Genomic DNA, 18,464 nt, shown 5'->3' on the forward strand with positions numbered 1-18,464 from the left:
ACTGAAAATGCTAGTGTGGACACTGAGCATTTTCAGACGAAAACGCAATTTTATAAATCTATCCGGGCTAGTGTGGACGTAGCCGCAGTGAAGGTGACAGGCACTGCAGATTTAGTGGGGGGCCAGCAATGAAGATGTAGAAACCCAGGCTTGCTGGAGGCAAGCAGAGGAGTGGAGAGGGCAGCAGACCTGAATCAGGCAACATTGAACCTCCTCCCTCAGGTGACAGGAACCCTCAGGCAGGACCACAGGCAGAGGCTGTTAGAGCTGTACGGAGCACAATGGTTCCTCAGGGCCTGGCTGGAGCTCCACAGGACAGACTGGATTTACTAGCTGGGGCTGTGCAGGTCATTTTGGACTCACTGGGTTCAGGATAGTCCCGATTAGCAGGCACAAAAGATACAGTTAGCTGTCTCAGTAGAAGAGTCAGAACTAGGAAACTCAGAAGTGTCAGAACACTCAGTCATGGATGTGGCAAGCTCTGAGGAAGCAGCTTCAAGGTTAGGCTAATCTCAGGAAGCAGAACCTAAGGGGCAGAACTACAGTGAATGGGGTCTCAGGGGAGGCTGCAGAGCGGAGCGGTCTCTGGGTTGGGCCCTGGGCAGAGCAGCCAGCAGACTGATGCCTCGCATCAGTGGACCTATGTGGAGTAGCAGGTAGGTGCTTGGCATCCTCAGACCAAAGGAGAAAGACAGGGTGGTTAAGGTGTCCTCAGAACTGGGTGGTGAGAAAGAGTGGTGCCTAGTTTTATCCAACACACCTGGGGAAAATGCAGGCACTGTTGGAGATATGACCAGAATTCTGTTGGGCCTTCAGGCTGGGCAACAAAACCTCCATTAGGCCAGGCAGCAGTGTAAATTGTGAAATGTGAAATTGAGGGTGCAGGCAGACTATGATTCAAATTCCTCTACATTTCTTTCCACCTGGGTAATTGTGAAAAATATGCTATTGTAAGTTGTAACTGGAAGAAATGCTATGAAAATACAAGAAGATTAAAATATAAACAACAAACAAGCTAATGACAAGAGAGAATAGAGAATATTTGTTGACAGGTTAAACTCTAAACTCTAAAAGTTTAGAGTTTAAAGATGAACTCTAAACTCAAGGTCTAAAAACCCAGGACTATGACAGAGACTCAAGCTTGAGGTGGACTGGACATGCACAGAGGACAGAGTGTGAATATAGCGCATAAAGAATGTTGAAGATGAAGTGGCCAGGTAAGAGCAAAAGAAGATTCAAGAATGTAGTAAAGGAGGGTTGTTGTGCCAACGGAGGATGCAAGAGATAGGGTGATGAACCGAGCCACCAATAGGGAGCACCTCGAAGGTAGAAGAAGATGGTGAAGTAAATTAACAGAAAGAGATCAGGGAACAAAAGTGTTCCTGCTAGTGAGACTTCCTTTGTAAAAAGTACAATTCTGTCTGTTCCCTCAGAGTTAAGTCACACAATGAATACATTTAATTTAAGACATTAATTATTATACACTTTTCTACCTTACTTGTGGATATGAATCACTCTGTTCACTGCAGGTCACCGGCTTGGAGCCAACAGAAATCCCTGATTGGTTCCCGGTGCTGCACCCAGTGTGTGGGTGTATATTTGGAGAATGAGTTGGATTAGAATCTAGGACAGCAAAGAGGTTGTTCCTAAGTGGGGACAGGTTAAAGAATAATGAAAGCAGATGTTTTTCTGATCAACCCTGCTGACTCATCATTCTTACTTGCACACAACTTGCAATTTTGTTTTTAGCTACAAAGGTAAGGAGCCCACAACTATTCATTTGTATGAATCTAATCATAAGGATTCAGCATCTGGTCAATGCAAAGGCGTTTAAAAACTCAATTGACAGATCTGTCAACAAAGTTCATTTTAAGACACAAAGTTCTTAAAACTGAATTGAGAGTTGACTCTGACTGATGATTAGCAAAACAGTTATTTCACTTCACTTCCAGCATCTGATTTTATACCTTCATACCGTTACTTTCCATCACTCTACAGAAAACTACTTTCTGAAATGGCAAAATGATGAAACATGGAGAGAATGTTATGTTGAGCATAGTAAATATGCAAGAAAAACAAGATTATGATTAAGATTATGGTTTGCTCAAATCAAGGGATTCCATGCAATGATCGATGCAAAATGTTGACACAACTATCTGCAGGAGTCAGCCTGGAACCTTGTCCCACCTGATGGTGCAGCATCTTAAAGAGAAGTAAAATAAGGAAAATCTCAGTGCAAATCTCAGTTTTGTCCTTTACCAGTTGCTCTGTCTCATGTTTACTTGTTCACACATAAGGGATCACTAAGGGTTTTCGCTTAGGCAGCAATTGTCCTTCACTGGAGCTTTCTTTCCCAGCTTTGAAAAATGTCCAACTGGGATAACCACTTTTACTCAGGGCCTTCTTGATGTGATCTTGATGCATTCTCAATCATCCAGGTAATTAAATCTCCAAAGGTTGTTTCTGTTCATCTGAACGTAATACTTTCAGTGGGAGGGAGAATCTCTCTAAATGCTTCTCAGCTTTTAAGGAGAGATTCTCCCACTGAAATCGTTACGTCCAGATGAACAGAATCAACCTTTGGAGATTCTTGATGTGATGTCCTTCTGCTTCCCTGGCCACTGTGTCTGTGGGGATGGTGTTCGCTCTATGTTTTAGTGTCCTGATGGCATCCAGTTTGTGCTCCAGTGGACGATGAGATTCAAATCTTAAATACTGAACCCTATGCCTAGATTTACAGTACACATAAACTTTTAAATGTCCCCCATTACCAATGTTGGGACTAACGCGTTATTAAGTAACGCGTTACAGTAACTACGTTATTATTGTGGTAACGAGCACGGTAACTTGTTATTATTCCAAAATCAGGAACGCGTTAGTCGTTACTACGATTTAGATAGGGTCGTTACTCGTTACTTCGTGTGGTGACTATGGCGGGGCTTCCACAGATTCAGTGACATTAGCAAGTGGTGGAGGCCAGCAGGTGGATGAAGGAAAAGGGACGCAGAAGGAAAAGAGACCTGAGGTGGCCGGCGGTCCAAGTGTGAACTGAACTTCAGGTAAGAAGTTTCTACTATCAGCTGATGTTTGCTGGAGCCACAGCTGTAAACCTGCTGGTCATGATATCGTTTGGTTATCTGGTGAGAGGGAAACATGAAGATGAAACCAGGAGACGTCCTTACTGAATCATCAGAGCTGAACAGGTGATGGAGAAACAGGTTTACCCTTTAGGTGACATGAATGAGTTGAAGGGAAGTTATGAACTGTTTCTGAGAGACAAATAACACCAGGATCCTTTTTAGGTAGCTGACAGCTGGTAACTGTGCAGGGGCGGGTCTAGCAAAGTTTTGCCAGGGGGCCAGGTGGGGCATTAACAGGGAAAGGGGGGGCACAAGGAAATACTTTTCTTTCTTATTCTCATTTAAAATGTCTAGCTTTTAAAAAATAATTATCTGAATCTTACAGCAAACGATTGATAGATTGATACATATATATACCATCAAAACAGTGTACATCACTGTCACAACAGTGTTTGTTTTCATTCAAAGGCTTTAAGATTTTTCCTATAATGGTGGGCCGGCCTCTAGTCAAAATGCCCGGGCCAATTTTTTGTCCCAGTCCAGCCCTGTATGCAGCTCATCTGCAGTCTGGTGTTACCTACATCTTCCTATTCAGAAGGCAGAATTTCCGAGTTCTGAGTACAATTGAAAGCACCACGACTGCAGTTTTTGTGTTGGATGTAAAAAGCGCACATGACGCTGTGACGTAGGCTAGAGTCTTGGCAGCAGTCAATGACGGTCCAGGCGTGGGATTTCTCTCGTGGAAATATGCACATTATCTTTTCCTTTCTATTGGTAGGTGGCACAGTGCACTTGTGGCAAGTAAGCAAGTTAGAAGACTGGCAAAGTTATGGAAGCAACACATTAACAAGAGAATTCTGAGTAAAATCAAAGTTACTTTCCCTAGTAACTAGTTACTTTGAAAGTAACGAGTAACTTGAAGTAACTGAGTTACTTTTGATAGAAGTAACTAGTAATGTAACTAAGTTACTAATTTAAAGTAACTTACCCAACACTGCCCATTACTGATGGAAATCTCAAAGTCTAAGAAGGCTAACCTCCCACTTCATATCCTCCCTGGTGAATTTGATGTGTTGGTCCACCGAGTTGATCCATGGTCAACTCCATGAATTGTTGTACATCATGAAATTTGATTTTCACCCAGGTTTTATCCACATACATGAACCATTGACTTGGTGGTGTTCCAGGGTAGGATAGCAAAGCATTCTTTTCCACTTCTTCCATGTACAATGAGTGAAACTGGGGAGCAATGTTTCTGCCTCTAGTACTGACCCTTGCATGTGAAATAGGTGGAATTAAGACACAGTTCCAAAAGCAAACATACTTGGTCGGGGCTGAGAGTGGTCCTGTTGCTGAGGTTGGGGTCATCAGCGACTGGAACGCAAGTGAAGAGAGATGTAACATTGTACGAGATCATTGTTTTATCTGCCTCCATAATGACATCTCTCACCTTCTCAACAAAATCCAGGTGTTCTGGGTGTGGGTGCGGAGGTTTGCCCTGGTGCAGGTGTGCTGCAGCGGTCAGTGGAAGAATCCACGAGTTTCTCTGTGAATTTCCCATTACGTCGTAGCGCACTCGTGCTTGCTTAGGGGTTTTTTTCGCTGTAAAAAGAAGTTTTCTTCCCACGCACAACGGACGCTAATGTTTTTGTCACTTTTTATGGAATCAAACTCAAAGTAAGGTCAGTACTTCCACGCTTTAAACGCTGCACACTCATACTCTCTCCCGCACTCGATATTTGATCCATTGTTGATCTGCACACAGCTGTTGTCACGAACGTCGCACTCGCTTACGTCATTGTCATGAGACATTCTCGGAAAAAAATCCCGGTTTTAGTAACGCAGTAACGCAGCAACGCAGCGTTCCTACGGGAAAGTAACGGTAATCTAATTACAGTTTTTGCAATAGTAATCCCTTACTTTACTCGTTACTTGAAAAAAGTAATCAGATTACAGTAACGCGTTACTGAGATGGGCAGTAACGCGTTAGAAGTAACGTGTTACTGCCCATCTCTGCTGCCCACCAAGGGGTTGAGAACAGAAGCCAGAAATTTTGAAATGTTATAGGTGACCGAGTTTATCATACAGACAATTGGTCTTAAATGTACCAATTGTCTGTATGATAATTGGTACATTTATCATATGTGTATGTATCTTCAGTAAACCATACAGACTTGGTGTTGATTCCCCTGGGTAAAGCCTGTGGTATGAGGTCCGATCAATAGCATTGTCTTGTTCTAACTGCTTCAGACAATCTATCACCCACTTCCTGGGTCTCGTTTCAGGGGCTCATAAGTATTTTTACTTGACAAAAGTTTATAATAATAGTCTTTCTTGTGCACCTACCCTTGTCTGCTGGAAGGATGATAATGTTATTGTAATTACTAAGTGATGTGAGTGCCTTCCTCTCCTCCATGCTGATGTTGGATGCTGGGGGCTTTGCATTGCTGAGACAGGCCGATAGTTGCTGTAGTTGCTCTGCTTCCATGTCTGTAATGATAATGTTTCAAATCACTGTTTCTGTGGCTGTGATCAGTTCCACCAGCACAGACCTTCCCAAAGTGTGGGGCCCGCCCCCTAGGGGGGGCGCAGAGCCATTGCAAGGGGGGGGGGGGGGGGGGGGGGGGGGGGGTATGAAAAGGGGAAAAAAAAAAAAAAGAAGCAACGCTTGGACACTGCTAGCACGGGGTGCCTCCACAAACGCAAAGCAGGAGATGAAGCATCGCTGAATATGTTTCCAAACCAACTTCATTCTAAGCCAAAGACTAGAAAATATGGTGAAGCAAATCTTCCCTTTGGTTTCACCTGCACAAGTGCCAAATCACGGACAAACAGGATCCCACATTCTTGATTTTTAGTTCACAAACACTTGTTGTAATGACTAACTACTCCTGACATTTCTAGATGTTAGGTGTTTATACAGTGAAGTTACAGTGGGATACAAATAATATCAGGCTGATCCTGCCACGATTTGTTCCCCCGGTTCAAATCACGGACAAACAGTATCCCACAGTTGTTTATGTTTTTAAACCCATTTAGCAAAAATGTATTGATAGCTATGTTGAATATTATTACACAGGAAAAAACCAACTACATGTAAAATAATTATACCATGAGGCCTCTGCCTTTCTAAATGGAGGGACAGTAACTGCGTGTGTGTGTGTGTAAGCATGTAAAACCTGAAGATAGAGACAAAATAGAAATATCCAAAATAAGACAGAATATGCAATTCATCTCATGTAAACAATAACGTGGCGCACAGCATGACGTGAAAAAAGGCACATACGAACTCTGTATTCCTCGTCCACTCGTAAATGCAAAAAAGGAGTTTTAAAAAATCTCTGTGTGTTTGTGCACGTGCGCATGGGGGGGGGACATTTTTCTTGTAAAACAAAGGGGGGCCTAGCAAAAAAAGTTTGGGATCCACTGCACTAGCAGGATTTGGCTCGGCGTCGAAGTGGCGTCGTTTTTCTCTGCTTGGGTGACTGGTTTGTCAAACAAATTTTTAACCCACTTGTCCCCATCCTCGGTGTGGCATCCTCCTCTCTCGTCTGGCCGCTTTGGACACTCTCCCTATATCACTGTGGTTTCTGACGCACAACAATTAAGTCAAGCTTCCTTTGTTACTGGGTCTTAGACTTTTCATGCTGTTATAGACAAGCCTTCTCAGTGAATTCAAACACCTTTTTAAGAGTATTTTCATCTAGAAGCATGGTAAGTCCCTGTTAGATCTGCTGCTTAGATTTTAGACTGTATCACAACAATTTGCATATTAATGATCAAGAAACTGACCTCATAGCCCATTGTTCATTCAGTGGGCTAGTTTCAGTCTTTGTGGAAATGTACTGTTTACTTGCTAGGTGATTGAGTAGGCGTCAAGACACACTGTTAAATGTTTGCTGAATTTTACTTTCTTTGTTTTATTTAATTAAATACTAAATGAGCACCATGCAGGGGACCAGCCATACATAACAAATAGAAACCACTGTGAAATAATAGCAAAAGCTAAGACTGACAGAGATTACATTCCCTGTTCTGTACATCACTGAGACACTAATTTATCGATTATCAGTGGTCTTGAAATATTGCTGGTTTTGTAGGACATAAGTTAGTTGGGGTTTGGTAAGAATGTTAGACCATCTATGAGACAGTTCTTTTGCCATAATGTCTGGCCAGAAAATTTGGGATCAAAAGTTAGGTTTAGGCTGGTTCCCGATTCAGATCACTGCCGTCTTACAACTCTAATCTCCTGCTCACCTTAGTGGGTTCAAATAATACAGAAGAACATTATATTACTTATGTGTAATTATTTCCTCTTAATCCACACACAGTGAAAGTACAGGTGGATAGCAAATTACAGTAGCAAGGGAACAGTTTTTTTTTAAATAAATATTGTAGAGACCAATGAAACCAAAAAGATTAGCTGAAAACACAGTGTATCAAAGCATTTAAGTTGAATCTTCTCTTTCCTCTCTTCCCCCTCATCAACATTCCATGTTTGGATGAAGACTATCTTAACTACAGTGGGGCAAAAAAGTATTTAGTCAGCCACCGATTGTGCAAGTTCCCCCACTTAAAATGATGACAGAGGTCAGTAATTTGCACCAGAGGTACACTTCAACTGTGAGAGACAGAATGTGAAAAAAAAATCCATGAATCCACATGGTAGGATTTGTAAAGAATTTATTCGTAAATCAGGGTGGAAAATAAGTATTTGGTCACCTCAAACAAGGAAAATCTCTGGCTCTCACAGACCTGTAACGTCTCCTGTAAGAAGCTTTTCTGTCCCCCACTCGTTACCTGTATGGATGGCACCTGTTTGAACTCATCATCTGTATAAAAGACACCTGTCCACAGCCTCAAACAGTCAGACTCCAAACTCCGCCTTGGCCAAGACCAAAGAGCTTTCGAAGGACACCAGGAAAAGTATTGTAGACCTGCACCAGACTGGGAAGAGTGAATCTACAATAGGCAAGCAGCTTGGTGTGAAAAAATCAACTGTGGGAGCAATCATCAGAAAATGGAAGACATACAAGACCACTGATAATCTCCCTCGATCTGGGGCTCCACGCAAGATCTCATCCCGTGGGGTCAAAATGATCATGAGAACGGTGAGCAAAGATCCCAGAACCACACGGGGGGACCTGGTGAATGACCTGCAGAGAGCTGGGACCAAAGTAACAAAGGTCACCATCAGTAACACACTACAACGGCAGGGAATCAAATCCCGCAGTGCCAGACGTGTTCCGCTGCTGAAGCCAGTGCATGTCCAGGCCCGTCTGAAGTTTGCCAGAGAGCACATGGATGATACAGCAGAGGATTGGGAGAATGTCATGTGGTCAGATGAAACCAAAGTAGAACTTCTTGGTATAAACTCAACTCGTCGTGTTTGGAGGAAGAAGAATACTGAGTTGCATCCCAAGAACACCATACCTACTGTGAAGCATGGGGGTGGAAACTTCATGCTATGGGGCTGTTTTTCTGCCAAGGGGACAGGACGACTGATCCGTGTTAAGGACAGAATGAATGGGGCCATGTATCGTGAGATTTTGAGCCAAAACCTCCTTCCATCAGTGAGAACTTTGAAGATGAAACGAGGCTGGGTCTTCCAACATGACAATGATCCAAAACACACCGCCCGGGCAACAAAGGAGTGGCTCCGTAAGAAGCATTTGAAAGTCCTGGAGTGGCCTAGCCAGTCTCCAGACCTCAACCCCATAGAAAATCTGTGGCGGGAGTTGAAAGTCCGCGTTGCTCGGCGACAGCCCCAAAACATCACTGCTCTCGAGAAGATCTGCATGGAGGAATGGGCCAAAATACCAGCTACTGTGTGTGCAAACCTGGTAAAGACCTATAGTAAACGTTTGACCTCTGTTATTGCCAACAAAGGTTATGTTACAAAGTATTGAGTTGTATTTTTGTTATTGACCAAATACTTATTTTCCACCCTGATTTACGAATAAATTCTTTACAAATCCTACCATGTGGATTCATGGATTTTTTTTTTCACATTCTGTCTCTCACAGTTGAAGTGTACCTCTGGTGCAAATTACTGACCTCTGTCATCATTTTAAGTGGGGGAACTTGCACAATCGGTGGCTGACTAAATACTTTTTTGCCCCACTGTATCTCTTTTTGCAATACACTATCTGCCTCACAATCTGTTTTGTCTGCCTTTGCCCTTGGCCCCAGTGGCCTGTGTGTGTAGCGTCTTCCCTCTAGCTGTGTTATGTACCTGAAAGTCAAGAACGAAATAAGGGTTTCCACTTACCATGCATACCTTTGCATCAACACTTGCCCACATTTCAAAAGGCAACAGGTCTGTGTGGAGGATTTTCTCAACAGCTCGTCCTTATCTGTTCTTCATCTGAACAGGGTGTCAAGGCCACCATTACAACTATCATCGTGTTCATCTCTCCAGCCTCTTTTGTGGCTTGGAATGTCCCCTTAATTTTAGTGGTTTTCACAAGTGAGGAGACAATGGCACAGATCTTTCTTCTTGCTTCTTGCTCTTAGGGACTGTGTAAACATTCCTGGCATTGACCATGAAACTTGAATTTCAAAAATTAAATTAAGGACAAAAACTTCCTGTCACTTTTATTTTGTTTGGATTCATACATTATGTTTCACCTGTAAATTTAAGGCACACATCCTGGTATAAAACTAAACATAGTGGTATTTACTGACTGTTTTGGTCTGTGTGATGAAACAAGCTTCGATCATGACTCCCCCAAATGATCTGAATAGAAAGCATTGAAACTGCTAAGCCATCTAAGCAATCTCCAAAAATTAAAATAAATTAAATATCGGGGGAAAAGTCACTTTACAATTATATGGTAATTGTATATGCTAAATGGTGACAGTCTTTCTATGCTCTTTGACTGCTCTTGTGCTTTAAGAATTTTCACTCTGTCTTTTGTTCTCTGAATTTGCTTCACTGCAATCTATCATCCATCTGCATCCGCACAGACTAAAGCTGTTCAAACATCTGCAACTGTGGGTGACAGGTGAGAATTCTGATTCTTGTTCACCTGAGCAACATCATGGAAACCAAGCAGATAGCGATTGTATCTGAACAGAAGAGTATGTCTGAAGTCAGCCAAGCAGAAACAAACAGGGCCCCTTCTGTTAACCCAGTAAGGTTTCTTTGCTGTGGCTTGTCTGACGTGCAGACAATGCAGGCAACAGCAGGTTAGGACTGTGGCTTTGATGGAGCAATACACTGAATATCATTTTAAGATTGTGTTACAGCCATCATCATTTTACTGAATCTGGTTAATAAACACAACAGAACCTACACAACACAAGCTGGAAAAAGTGATCTTTTAAACAACATTGTCCTTTGTGTAAAATGGTACAGCTTATTATTAAACTAAAATGGCTGGTAGACACGAAATGTTAGCAAGAAACAGCTTGTTTCTGCCCAGTCAGTCCCGTAAAACCCAGGAGCCTAGAGCTGAATACTAATTTATTGTGGAGGCGTCTGCTGTGTTGTTTTTCCTAATCACTCTTTATTGGGATCGCCTGCTGTTCATTATAACTTTTAACTCACCCCAGATTTGGAGTGGATCTGCTGAAAGGTCAAAGCATTGCCTTTAGCCTTTTAAGATAAGCTGACTCGCTAGATTGTTGTAGGGGAGAGAAAAAGTTTCCAGATGGTGATAGATGGTGTTATACACAGAAGAAAATGCATCAAAGGTTGTACTAAAATATTGCAGAATCTCTCTTTCTTGACCATATATAGATGATCTCATTAAAACCCATCACTCAGCGCCCACTAGTGTCTCTGAGAAACACACAAAAGGTCCTCTGACATAGTTCCCTTGATGCCATACTTGTGACAAATTTGAGCACTGAAAGCAAACTCTGGTTTTAAAGAGAGACAAAGTTCAAATAAGGAGATAAACGGGTGAGGATTAGTGCAAATCACAAGGCTTCTAATGGTGTTTCCCATCCTTGAAGCTTAGTTGACTTGGTTTGTTTGTTTCTTGCTGCTTACTTTTGTTTAGATTGTTAACCCAGTACATTTAACATCGAAAATAACATTAAAGCGTGCATAACAGGTTCATATGTAATGCCAAGGTATCCTGACAAAAACAATCCTTATCCACAGATTTCATTTTATGATCAGCAGTTTCACTGTTTTGACGTAACCTAATTTACACTGCTGTACAAAGTTAAAACTCAGCAACTAGCCAGTGGATTATACTGTATAGTTTAAAAAAGTTAGCTGAAAACACAGTGTGTACTTCTAAACATCGTGTTTAGAAGTAGTGAAGACCAAACAGAATTAAAAGCAAAGAGTATATTAAAGCCATTCTCAACTTTCTAGAAAGGTCACTCAAAAAAGACTGACAACATTATTTATACATTTTTGGTTGGAAAGCCAGTCCAACCAGTGTCCACAGTTGTAGTGTGAACACAGCGTACCTGTTTGGATTATCCCCAGTGGCCCAAAATTGCTAATTCAGATTCCCCAAAAAGAGCTGAAAGTCTCTGAACAATGTTTTGCTTTTCAAACAGTTAATAAAGTTTAACATAACTTAAATGGGCCAAAAGCTGAACTAAGGCAGCTCTCAGCATTGCTGACATTTCTCTTCTATCAGCTAATCATGGGTTCTCTCCACTGAGACACAGTTGCTTTGTAGACTCCATCTGGTTCACCATCAACTCACTCTGGAATGTGTGAGACAATAACAGAGCTGGGGTGGGAGCTCATATGGGTAATCCACTTCAGATCTCATTCTGCTCACACAATGAAATCATCCACTACATTGCTGTTGTATACAGGCAAAAGCACTCTAAAAGGTTACAGTTTTTACATGTGTTGGAAGTGTTTATTTAGTATTACAGTTTTTCTCGATTGCTAAAACACATTTCTTGAAACTATGCCTCATATTCTCACAACAGTAAACACAAATCCATAACATCTCACTCAATTTCCCAAACATCCTATTTCCAGGTCAAAATGAAGCTCTACACTCAAAACTATTCACTCTTGCTGAAAAACCAAACTTTGCCCTCAGACATCAAACACAAGCCCTCAAAAACACACACACTACAACAGAGTTTTGCACACTGGTACAATTAATTCAAAACAATAGTTCCAAAACAATTAGGTTGCTTATGGTTCTCCCCTTCAAAAACCTTTTCACATGATAAACACAAAAGACGCAACCAATGTATGTACAGTGGCACATTTTTATTCATGTACTATACAGTACAACACACACCAAAAAACATTATTCCACCTCAGCATCTTGTCTTTGGTCTGGGTCAGGCCAGAGAATCTCATCCACATCACAGGCTATATTGGCCCTAGCCAGGCAGCGGGGGTAAAATCCTCTTGCATGCCTGATCCACCCCTGGCATGCATCTACTGATATGTCTAGGCAGGCTTCTTCCATGGCCTGAAGGAGGTGAACACGGACATAAGGTTCTCGGTCATACACTTTCCACCGCCATGCCGAAAATAACTCCTCTATCGGGTTTAGAAAGGGAGAGTATGCAGGCAGAAAGATATTAGAAAACCTTGGGTTATTGGTAAACCAGTCACGAACCAGAGCAGCGCGATGGAAGCTGACGTTATCCCACACAACAACGTAGTGAGGCTGCTCTGGCTGTGCTGGTTCCCTGTAGTCCAGCTGGAACATATGTTGTCTTAAACCATCAAGAAAAGCAAGGAGAAGCATAGTGTTATAGGGTCCTAGTACGGCATGGCGGTGGAGTACCCCTCGTTGGCTGATGGCTGTGCACATAGTGACATTCCCCCCACGCTGACCAGGGACATTTACAATAGCCCGATGGCCAATTATGTTCCTCCCCCTTTTCCTTCTTTTGGTCAGGTTAAAACCTGCCTCATCCACAAAGATTATTTCATGGGGAACAGGCCGTCCTTCAATCTCAAAGATTCTCTGCAAAACACATAACACAGTAGAGTCAATCGGTACCCTGAACCACAGTTCAAGAGTGCTGAAATGGCAGCATAAACTGCCATGCTGTGATGGTACACAATACTTTATACAATATCCAAACTCATACCTGAACATATTCCACACGTTGGTTTTTCACTCTGTCAGAGTTTCGTTCGAAAGGGACTCGGTATGCCTGTTTCATCCGGAATTGATTCTTTCGGAGGATGCGATCAATTGTGGAGAGGCTGATGGCATTTATGCCTCGAAAAAGATGATCATCCTCAATCACTCTCCTTTGAATCTCTTGCAGGCGGATTACATTATTTGCAATTACCATGTTTACAAGTTCCCTCTCTTGCCCCTCCGACAAAAGCCTTAACCTGCCTCCACCAGGTGGTCGTCTCTGTGTCCTACAAAAATAGAAGCACTCATTACTGTAACTGTCACACATTCGAAGGTTCTGATTGGTGTGTGATAAATTTTGACTCCTAGTGTTTCCACCTGGTTAATTGTGTGCTAATTGAGCTCAAGCTATGCTGACTTAAGTTAACATTATTGAATGCTAGTGCTTTCTAAATGACTACATGGTGTAAGCACTGAAAAATGTAGGGATTTGTGTGTAGAGTTTTGCAGTAACAGTTCACCAAATTTGACTCATGTGTCAAAGCAGGGAATAGTGTTTATAGTTCAGGGAAATGGGTGAGCTTTTTGAAAAATAGCGTTACGGTTTTGAAATTTTAGTTTAAAAGCCTGGTTATAGTGTTTAAGCAATCGAGAAAAACTGTAAAATGTGGTTGTAGTTCGCACTTGGCACAAAAAGTTGCAGCTCCCTGACAGAATTTAGCCTGCCACTCTTGATGAAACACAGAATACATTTTACAAGATCTGACATTTGCCCTGATTTTCCTTGCTTTTTGTTCATGGAAAAAATAAGAATAATGTTTTTCAGGAGAAAATGAAATAGCTTGGCGGCCTATATGGCACATGACCTCTAGGTAGGCATTTCCATTTGTAGGGTATGAGTACATTATGCCATGTTAATCCTTCCAAAGCATTATTTCCCATCAAACGATTGAAAAGTCACCTAATTTATAAGACTGAACACCTGTGCTATTGAGGTTTTGGTTAGACAAACTTAAAGTCAGCAAACTGCCTAACAAACTTCCACTTGGAAAACATAAGCTATGACTTGGTTGGACTGGGACGCCAGTATCTTCATTTTCATTTTCAGTGCCTGCAGCGCTCCAGGCTACTGCACTAGTGTTCATCGAATGGTAGTTATTTTAACTTAGTCATCTATATTTTCTTGGTCAGACTCCTGAACTATGTTCAAAGATAAAAACAACTTTCTAAACTGAACATTAAAGTATTTAATATCTGACTTCTCAGTGCCTTGTTGCAGTATAGATTATAAAGCCTGGTTAGATTTTAGGGGAAGAAGCACTAAGTAAAAAAAAAAAATACTGCATCTCAAATGCATTTATCATCATAATTAATAGCTGTGTCTGATAGCTCCTAAGCATAATGCAGTTGCAGAGACTCATGAAAACTTAGCAATTGCACATAATGTCCATTTAATGTGGCGAGACTGTTCTTTTTTGTAACCATTTATTATTTGTTTCAGACTATCAAATGAGGTGTTGCTTGAAAACTATCCCACCACATAGTAAAAGTGACTTTTGATGAGCTCAGTTCCTAAAACATTCTAAGAACTTGAGGTCACATCCTGTTTCTGAACCTTATATTCATCTCTTTGTAATAGCACGACTAAGTAATTGTACCTCTTTCAATGCTGAACATTAAGTTTGTGAATTGTGTTATTTAGGAAACTGAATACATTTGATTTTTATCATGGACTGATGATTCATAAATCATTTCTATTCTAGTAACACGTGCAGACATGCTAAATGAACTCTCCTGCACAATCTTTGCTCTGGATGCTTAAATCTATCAGCTTTTTTTCTAACAAGAAAAATAATTTGTCTACACACTACTCTGTTGACTGGTGTGTATGTGCATGCGAATACAATAATAATAATAATAATAATAATAATAATAATAATAATAATAATAATAATAATGGATTGCATTTATGTAGCGCTTTTCAAGACACTTAAAACACTTTACAATCCCACTATTCATTCACTCTCACATTCACACACTGGTGGAGGCAAGCTGCACTTGTAGCCACAGCTGCCCTGGGGCAGACTGACAGAAGCGAGGCTGCCATATCGCGCCATCAGCCCCTCTGGCCAACACCAGTAGGCGGTAGGTGAAGTATACTTTGTATACTTAAAGTTACAGAATGTGAGGGCCTTTCACAGCACCTCCAGTCTTTCCTAACATCTCTGGCCCAGGTCATTGACTTACAGCAGGTTTCTTTACATAGCACAATTGGATCATATGGAGAGATTTAGGTCAGCACCAGATAGAGACTGCTGTATCACCTGGGAGCAAACAAACACCTTAAATGAGTCTCATATTTAGAAAAACGGTTTTTAAAAAACCCACTCCTATTTCTGTCAAGGTTACATTGAGGCTAAATTTATTCTTTTAAGATTTTTCAGCTTAGATACCTAAACATTTCTTTCTGGGATTTATGAGGGAACTATTAGCTTGCAAAGCTGCAACCTCTATTCAATTCGAATGCCTTCTACCAACTTGTATGACATTTCTGCTTTTAATTCAGGTCCTGGTGACAGTGAAAGCAGGAAAAATCTTCATCCCCAACCTAACTTAACTGAGAGTAAGTGAATAATGTTTGAAGAACGCTACATCACAAAAAATTTGATTGCACAAGCACATTACATGACAGTGCATCACCATGTGTCATGGATAATGGATTTATGGATAAGTTTAATGGCTTTTATATTTGGCAAATGAACAATTGCATGGTACAGTTAAGACCTTCTGCCTGCATCAGCACAGTCCTCACTTTTCTGTCAAACTCACAGCAACAATTTTACAAATAAACATATCAACTATTAGCCAGGTGCTTGGGTTTTTTTTTCTTGCCTTTCTATAAGAGTGTTTTCAAGGTTCAGCCTCTTTTGGTTAGTCTAAGGTTACCCTACAAAAATAACTTTATAACATTAGAATGTTTTATTTTCTAATTAACCAGGCTGCCAAGTCCCACCTCATTTAGATGTCACAACACTAGTGCACATTTTTCATAGAACTTTGAGCGCCTGCTAAAATGCAACGCTATTTCAATACCCTACTAGCTTGTTTTCTGAAAAAGGACACAGCCCTTTTCTATAATGGTCTTAATACAGAGATAAGAAATGTAAATGTAAAAATCATGTATTAATTTCAGAAACCTATCAGCAATTTGATGAAGCCAGATGTAACTGTCAGTGTAACACACTCACCATCTAAAATGTTTTTTGCAAGAATGCTGGCAACTTCAATACTTCAGAGTTTGAATGTGAGAATGTTAGACTGGAAGCATTTAAATAGAAAACCATCAAAAAGTGCTTGTATGAATAGGTGTGAATGAGACGAGTTGTATCAAGCACTTTGAGTGCTCAAGAAGAGTAAGTAGAAATGGGTTGTATAAGAACCAGTCCTTTTATGTTTATCCCAGAATCCCAACAGTAGATGTTGCATGTGCATAAACATATTGCAACCAGACAGTCTCAGAACATTTTGATCGTATATTGTTGTTTCTGTAAGTGAAACACGGCACTTCAAAACCATTACTTACTTTTTTATTTTACCTACAAAAGTCCTTCAAGTTATCAAATCCTCATTAGCTGTAGTTATACAGCTGAAAATACTGGTATTCATCAGTTTTTCTGTCGTCTTCGTGCCCTCATCTTGCTAGTCTCACTTGCATGTGATTTAACAGGGTTGAGCATTAACTTAAGATATAATTATTAATTATTCTTTGGGAGGGGGGGTAATTTTTTCGAGTTTTAGTTCATCTTTAAAGATGAGTACTACAAACATAATTTTTGTAGTTGTGGCTAACACACACGGGGGTTAAGGGCCGCTCCTGGATGTTTCTTGGTAAAACGTTGCTCTGGGAGCTGCAAAGAGAGAAGGACCTGCCTCCTCAGCGTGTGGATTCAGTCCTCAGAGCGCTGACAGCTTGGAAACGCGGCTCAGTCACAGGATGGAGAACATCTGCAGTGGAGCAGCTGTTACACGCTGCGAGTTAGCTCTGGAAGTCCAGCGCGTCTTCTGACAAAAACTACGCAACCGGAAGAATGACTAAAGCTGTGCTGCGACAAACCTCAGCATGGGCTTGTGTGTCTATCACGGTATGAACGTTTTCGCCCGCGGTAAAAGGAAAAAAGCAGCTACGCCAGATGTGTTTGTTTTCTGGGACCTTTCCTCAAATCCTGGAGCTCTCAGAGGATTGTTGGCGTGGAGAGAAAGACTGAACCCGATTTCCAAGTGTTGCCGTTCCCCCTGAACATGTGCAAAACGCCGCCGCCCGCATACACAGCGTTATGGGCCAACAGTTAACGCCGACTTGAATCTAAATCTGCCTGAAACATGTTTATCTTGTGGGTACCGTTAAGTTTATTCTTCGGTTGTATTATTTCGCAGACCTGGAGCGTTCAGATGTCGTGGGAAAACTGGAACGCTGAGCTGCACAACCAAGGGAATGAGTTTGGGAAATCGAGCTCTCAGCCACATATCATTTTTATCCTGGTGGATGATCAAGGCTTCCGGGATGTCGGGTACCACGGCTCGGAGATCAAAACCCCGACCTTGGACCAGTTGGCAGCAGAGGGAGTCAAACTGGAGAATTACTACGTCCAACCTCTCTGCAGCCCGTCCAGGAGCCAGCTCATGACGGGAAGGTAGAGTGCATTATAGAGACTGTTCTCTGCTCTGTCCCGGTTGTAGTAACCATGCGTCGTGGAGTTTAGAGGAGAAACTATTGGCGTCTGGGAAGATCAAGGACGTGTTTGGTCAGAAATAAATACACTAGAGGAAGCGATCTCCAGGCTCATGTGCTGTCCGTGCCCTCATACAGATCTGTCACGCGAAAAGTGCACTGAAAAAGTGCTTTGTTTTGAGTGAGCGGTGATAAATACATATACACATTATACTATATTTATTGTTATAATCTTTATTGTTTTTATTACATTCTTGCTGCAGCTGGGGATCAATATAACTACTTATCTGCAGTGTAGCTTTATTTTATAATATTACAGTGTCATATTCGTATCTTAAAATCTGAAAAATAATAACTGACTAAAGCTTAAACATTGTGTGGGGTACAAAGTCCATTATTATAGTGCATTAGAAGCATATATCAGCATAAGAGAAACACCTAGAGTACATTATATAAAAAATTAAAGTACCTTAAAGTACATTAAAGTTGTACCCCAAAACAATTACTGAAGTTACATTCATGCACTGGTCATATACATGCTCTTATCCAATCTATGCCTATGGCAAGATTACTCAAGTACTGTAGTCTAGAGACAAATCATCTTTCAGGAGGAATTAG

At 41.3% G+C, this 18,464-nt stretch overlaps 1 protein-coding gene across 2 annotated transcripts in view; it reads left to right on the plus strand.

Moving 5' to 3' along the window:
* The first annotated feature begins 413 nt into the window (after positions 1-413).
* Positions 414-18,464, plus strand: part of arsj (arylsulfatase family, member J) — a 35,361-nt gene continuing 17,310 nt past the window's right edge. Inside the window, exon 1 of one of the 2 annotated variants that reach the window (XM_085400721.1) lies at positions 414-656. In XM_085400721.1, coding sequence (XP_085256847.1) covers positions 622-656 — 35 coding nt within the window. In that variant the 5' untranslated portion in view covers positions 414-621. Of the gene's footprint in view, positions 657-17,045; positions 17,809-18,464 lie in introns of those variants that run through there. The other variant, XM_085400720.1, reaches the window with a different exon arrangement.

This window comes from Rhamphochromis longiceps, linkage group LG3 (genome assembly GCF_057381845.1).
Source record: "Rhamphochromis longiceps isolate RC_006_pf linkage group LG3, R_longiceps_female_GT1.1, whole genome shotgun sequence".
Taxonomy (NCBI): Eukaryota; Metazoa; Chordata; class Actinopteri; order Cichliformes; family Cichlidae; genus Rhamphochromis; species Rhamphochromis longiceps.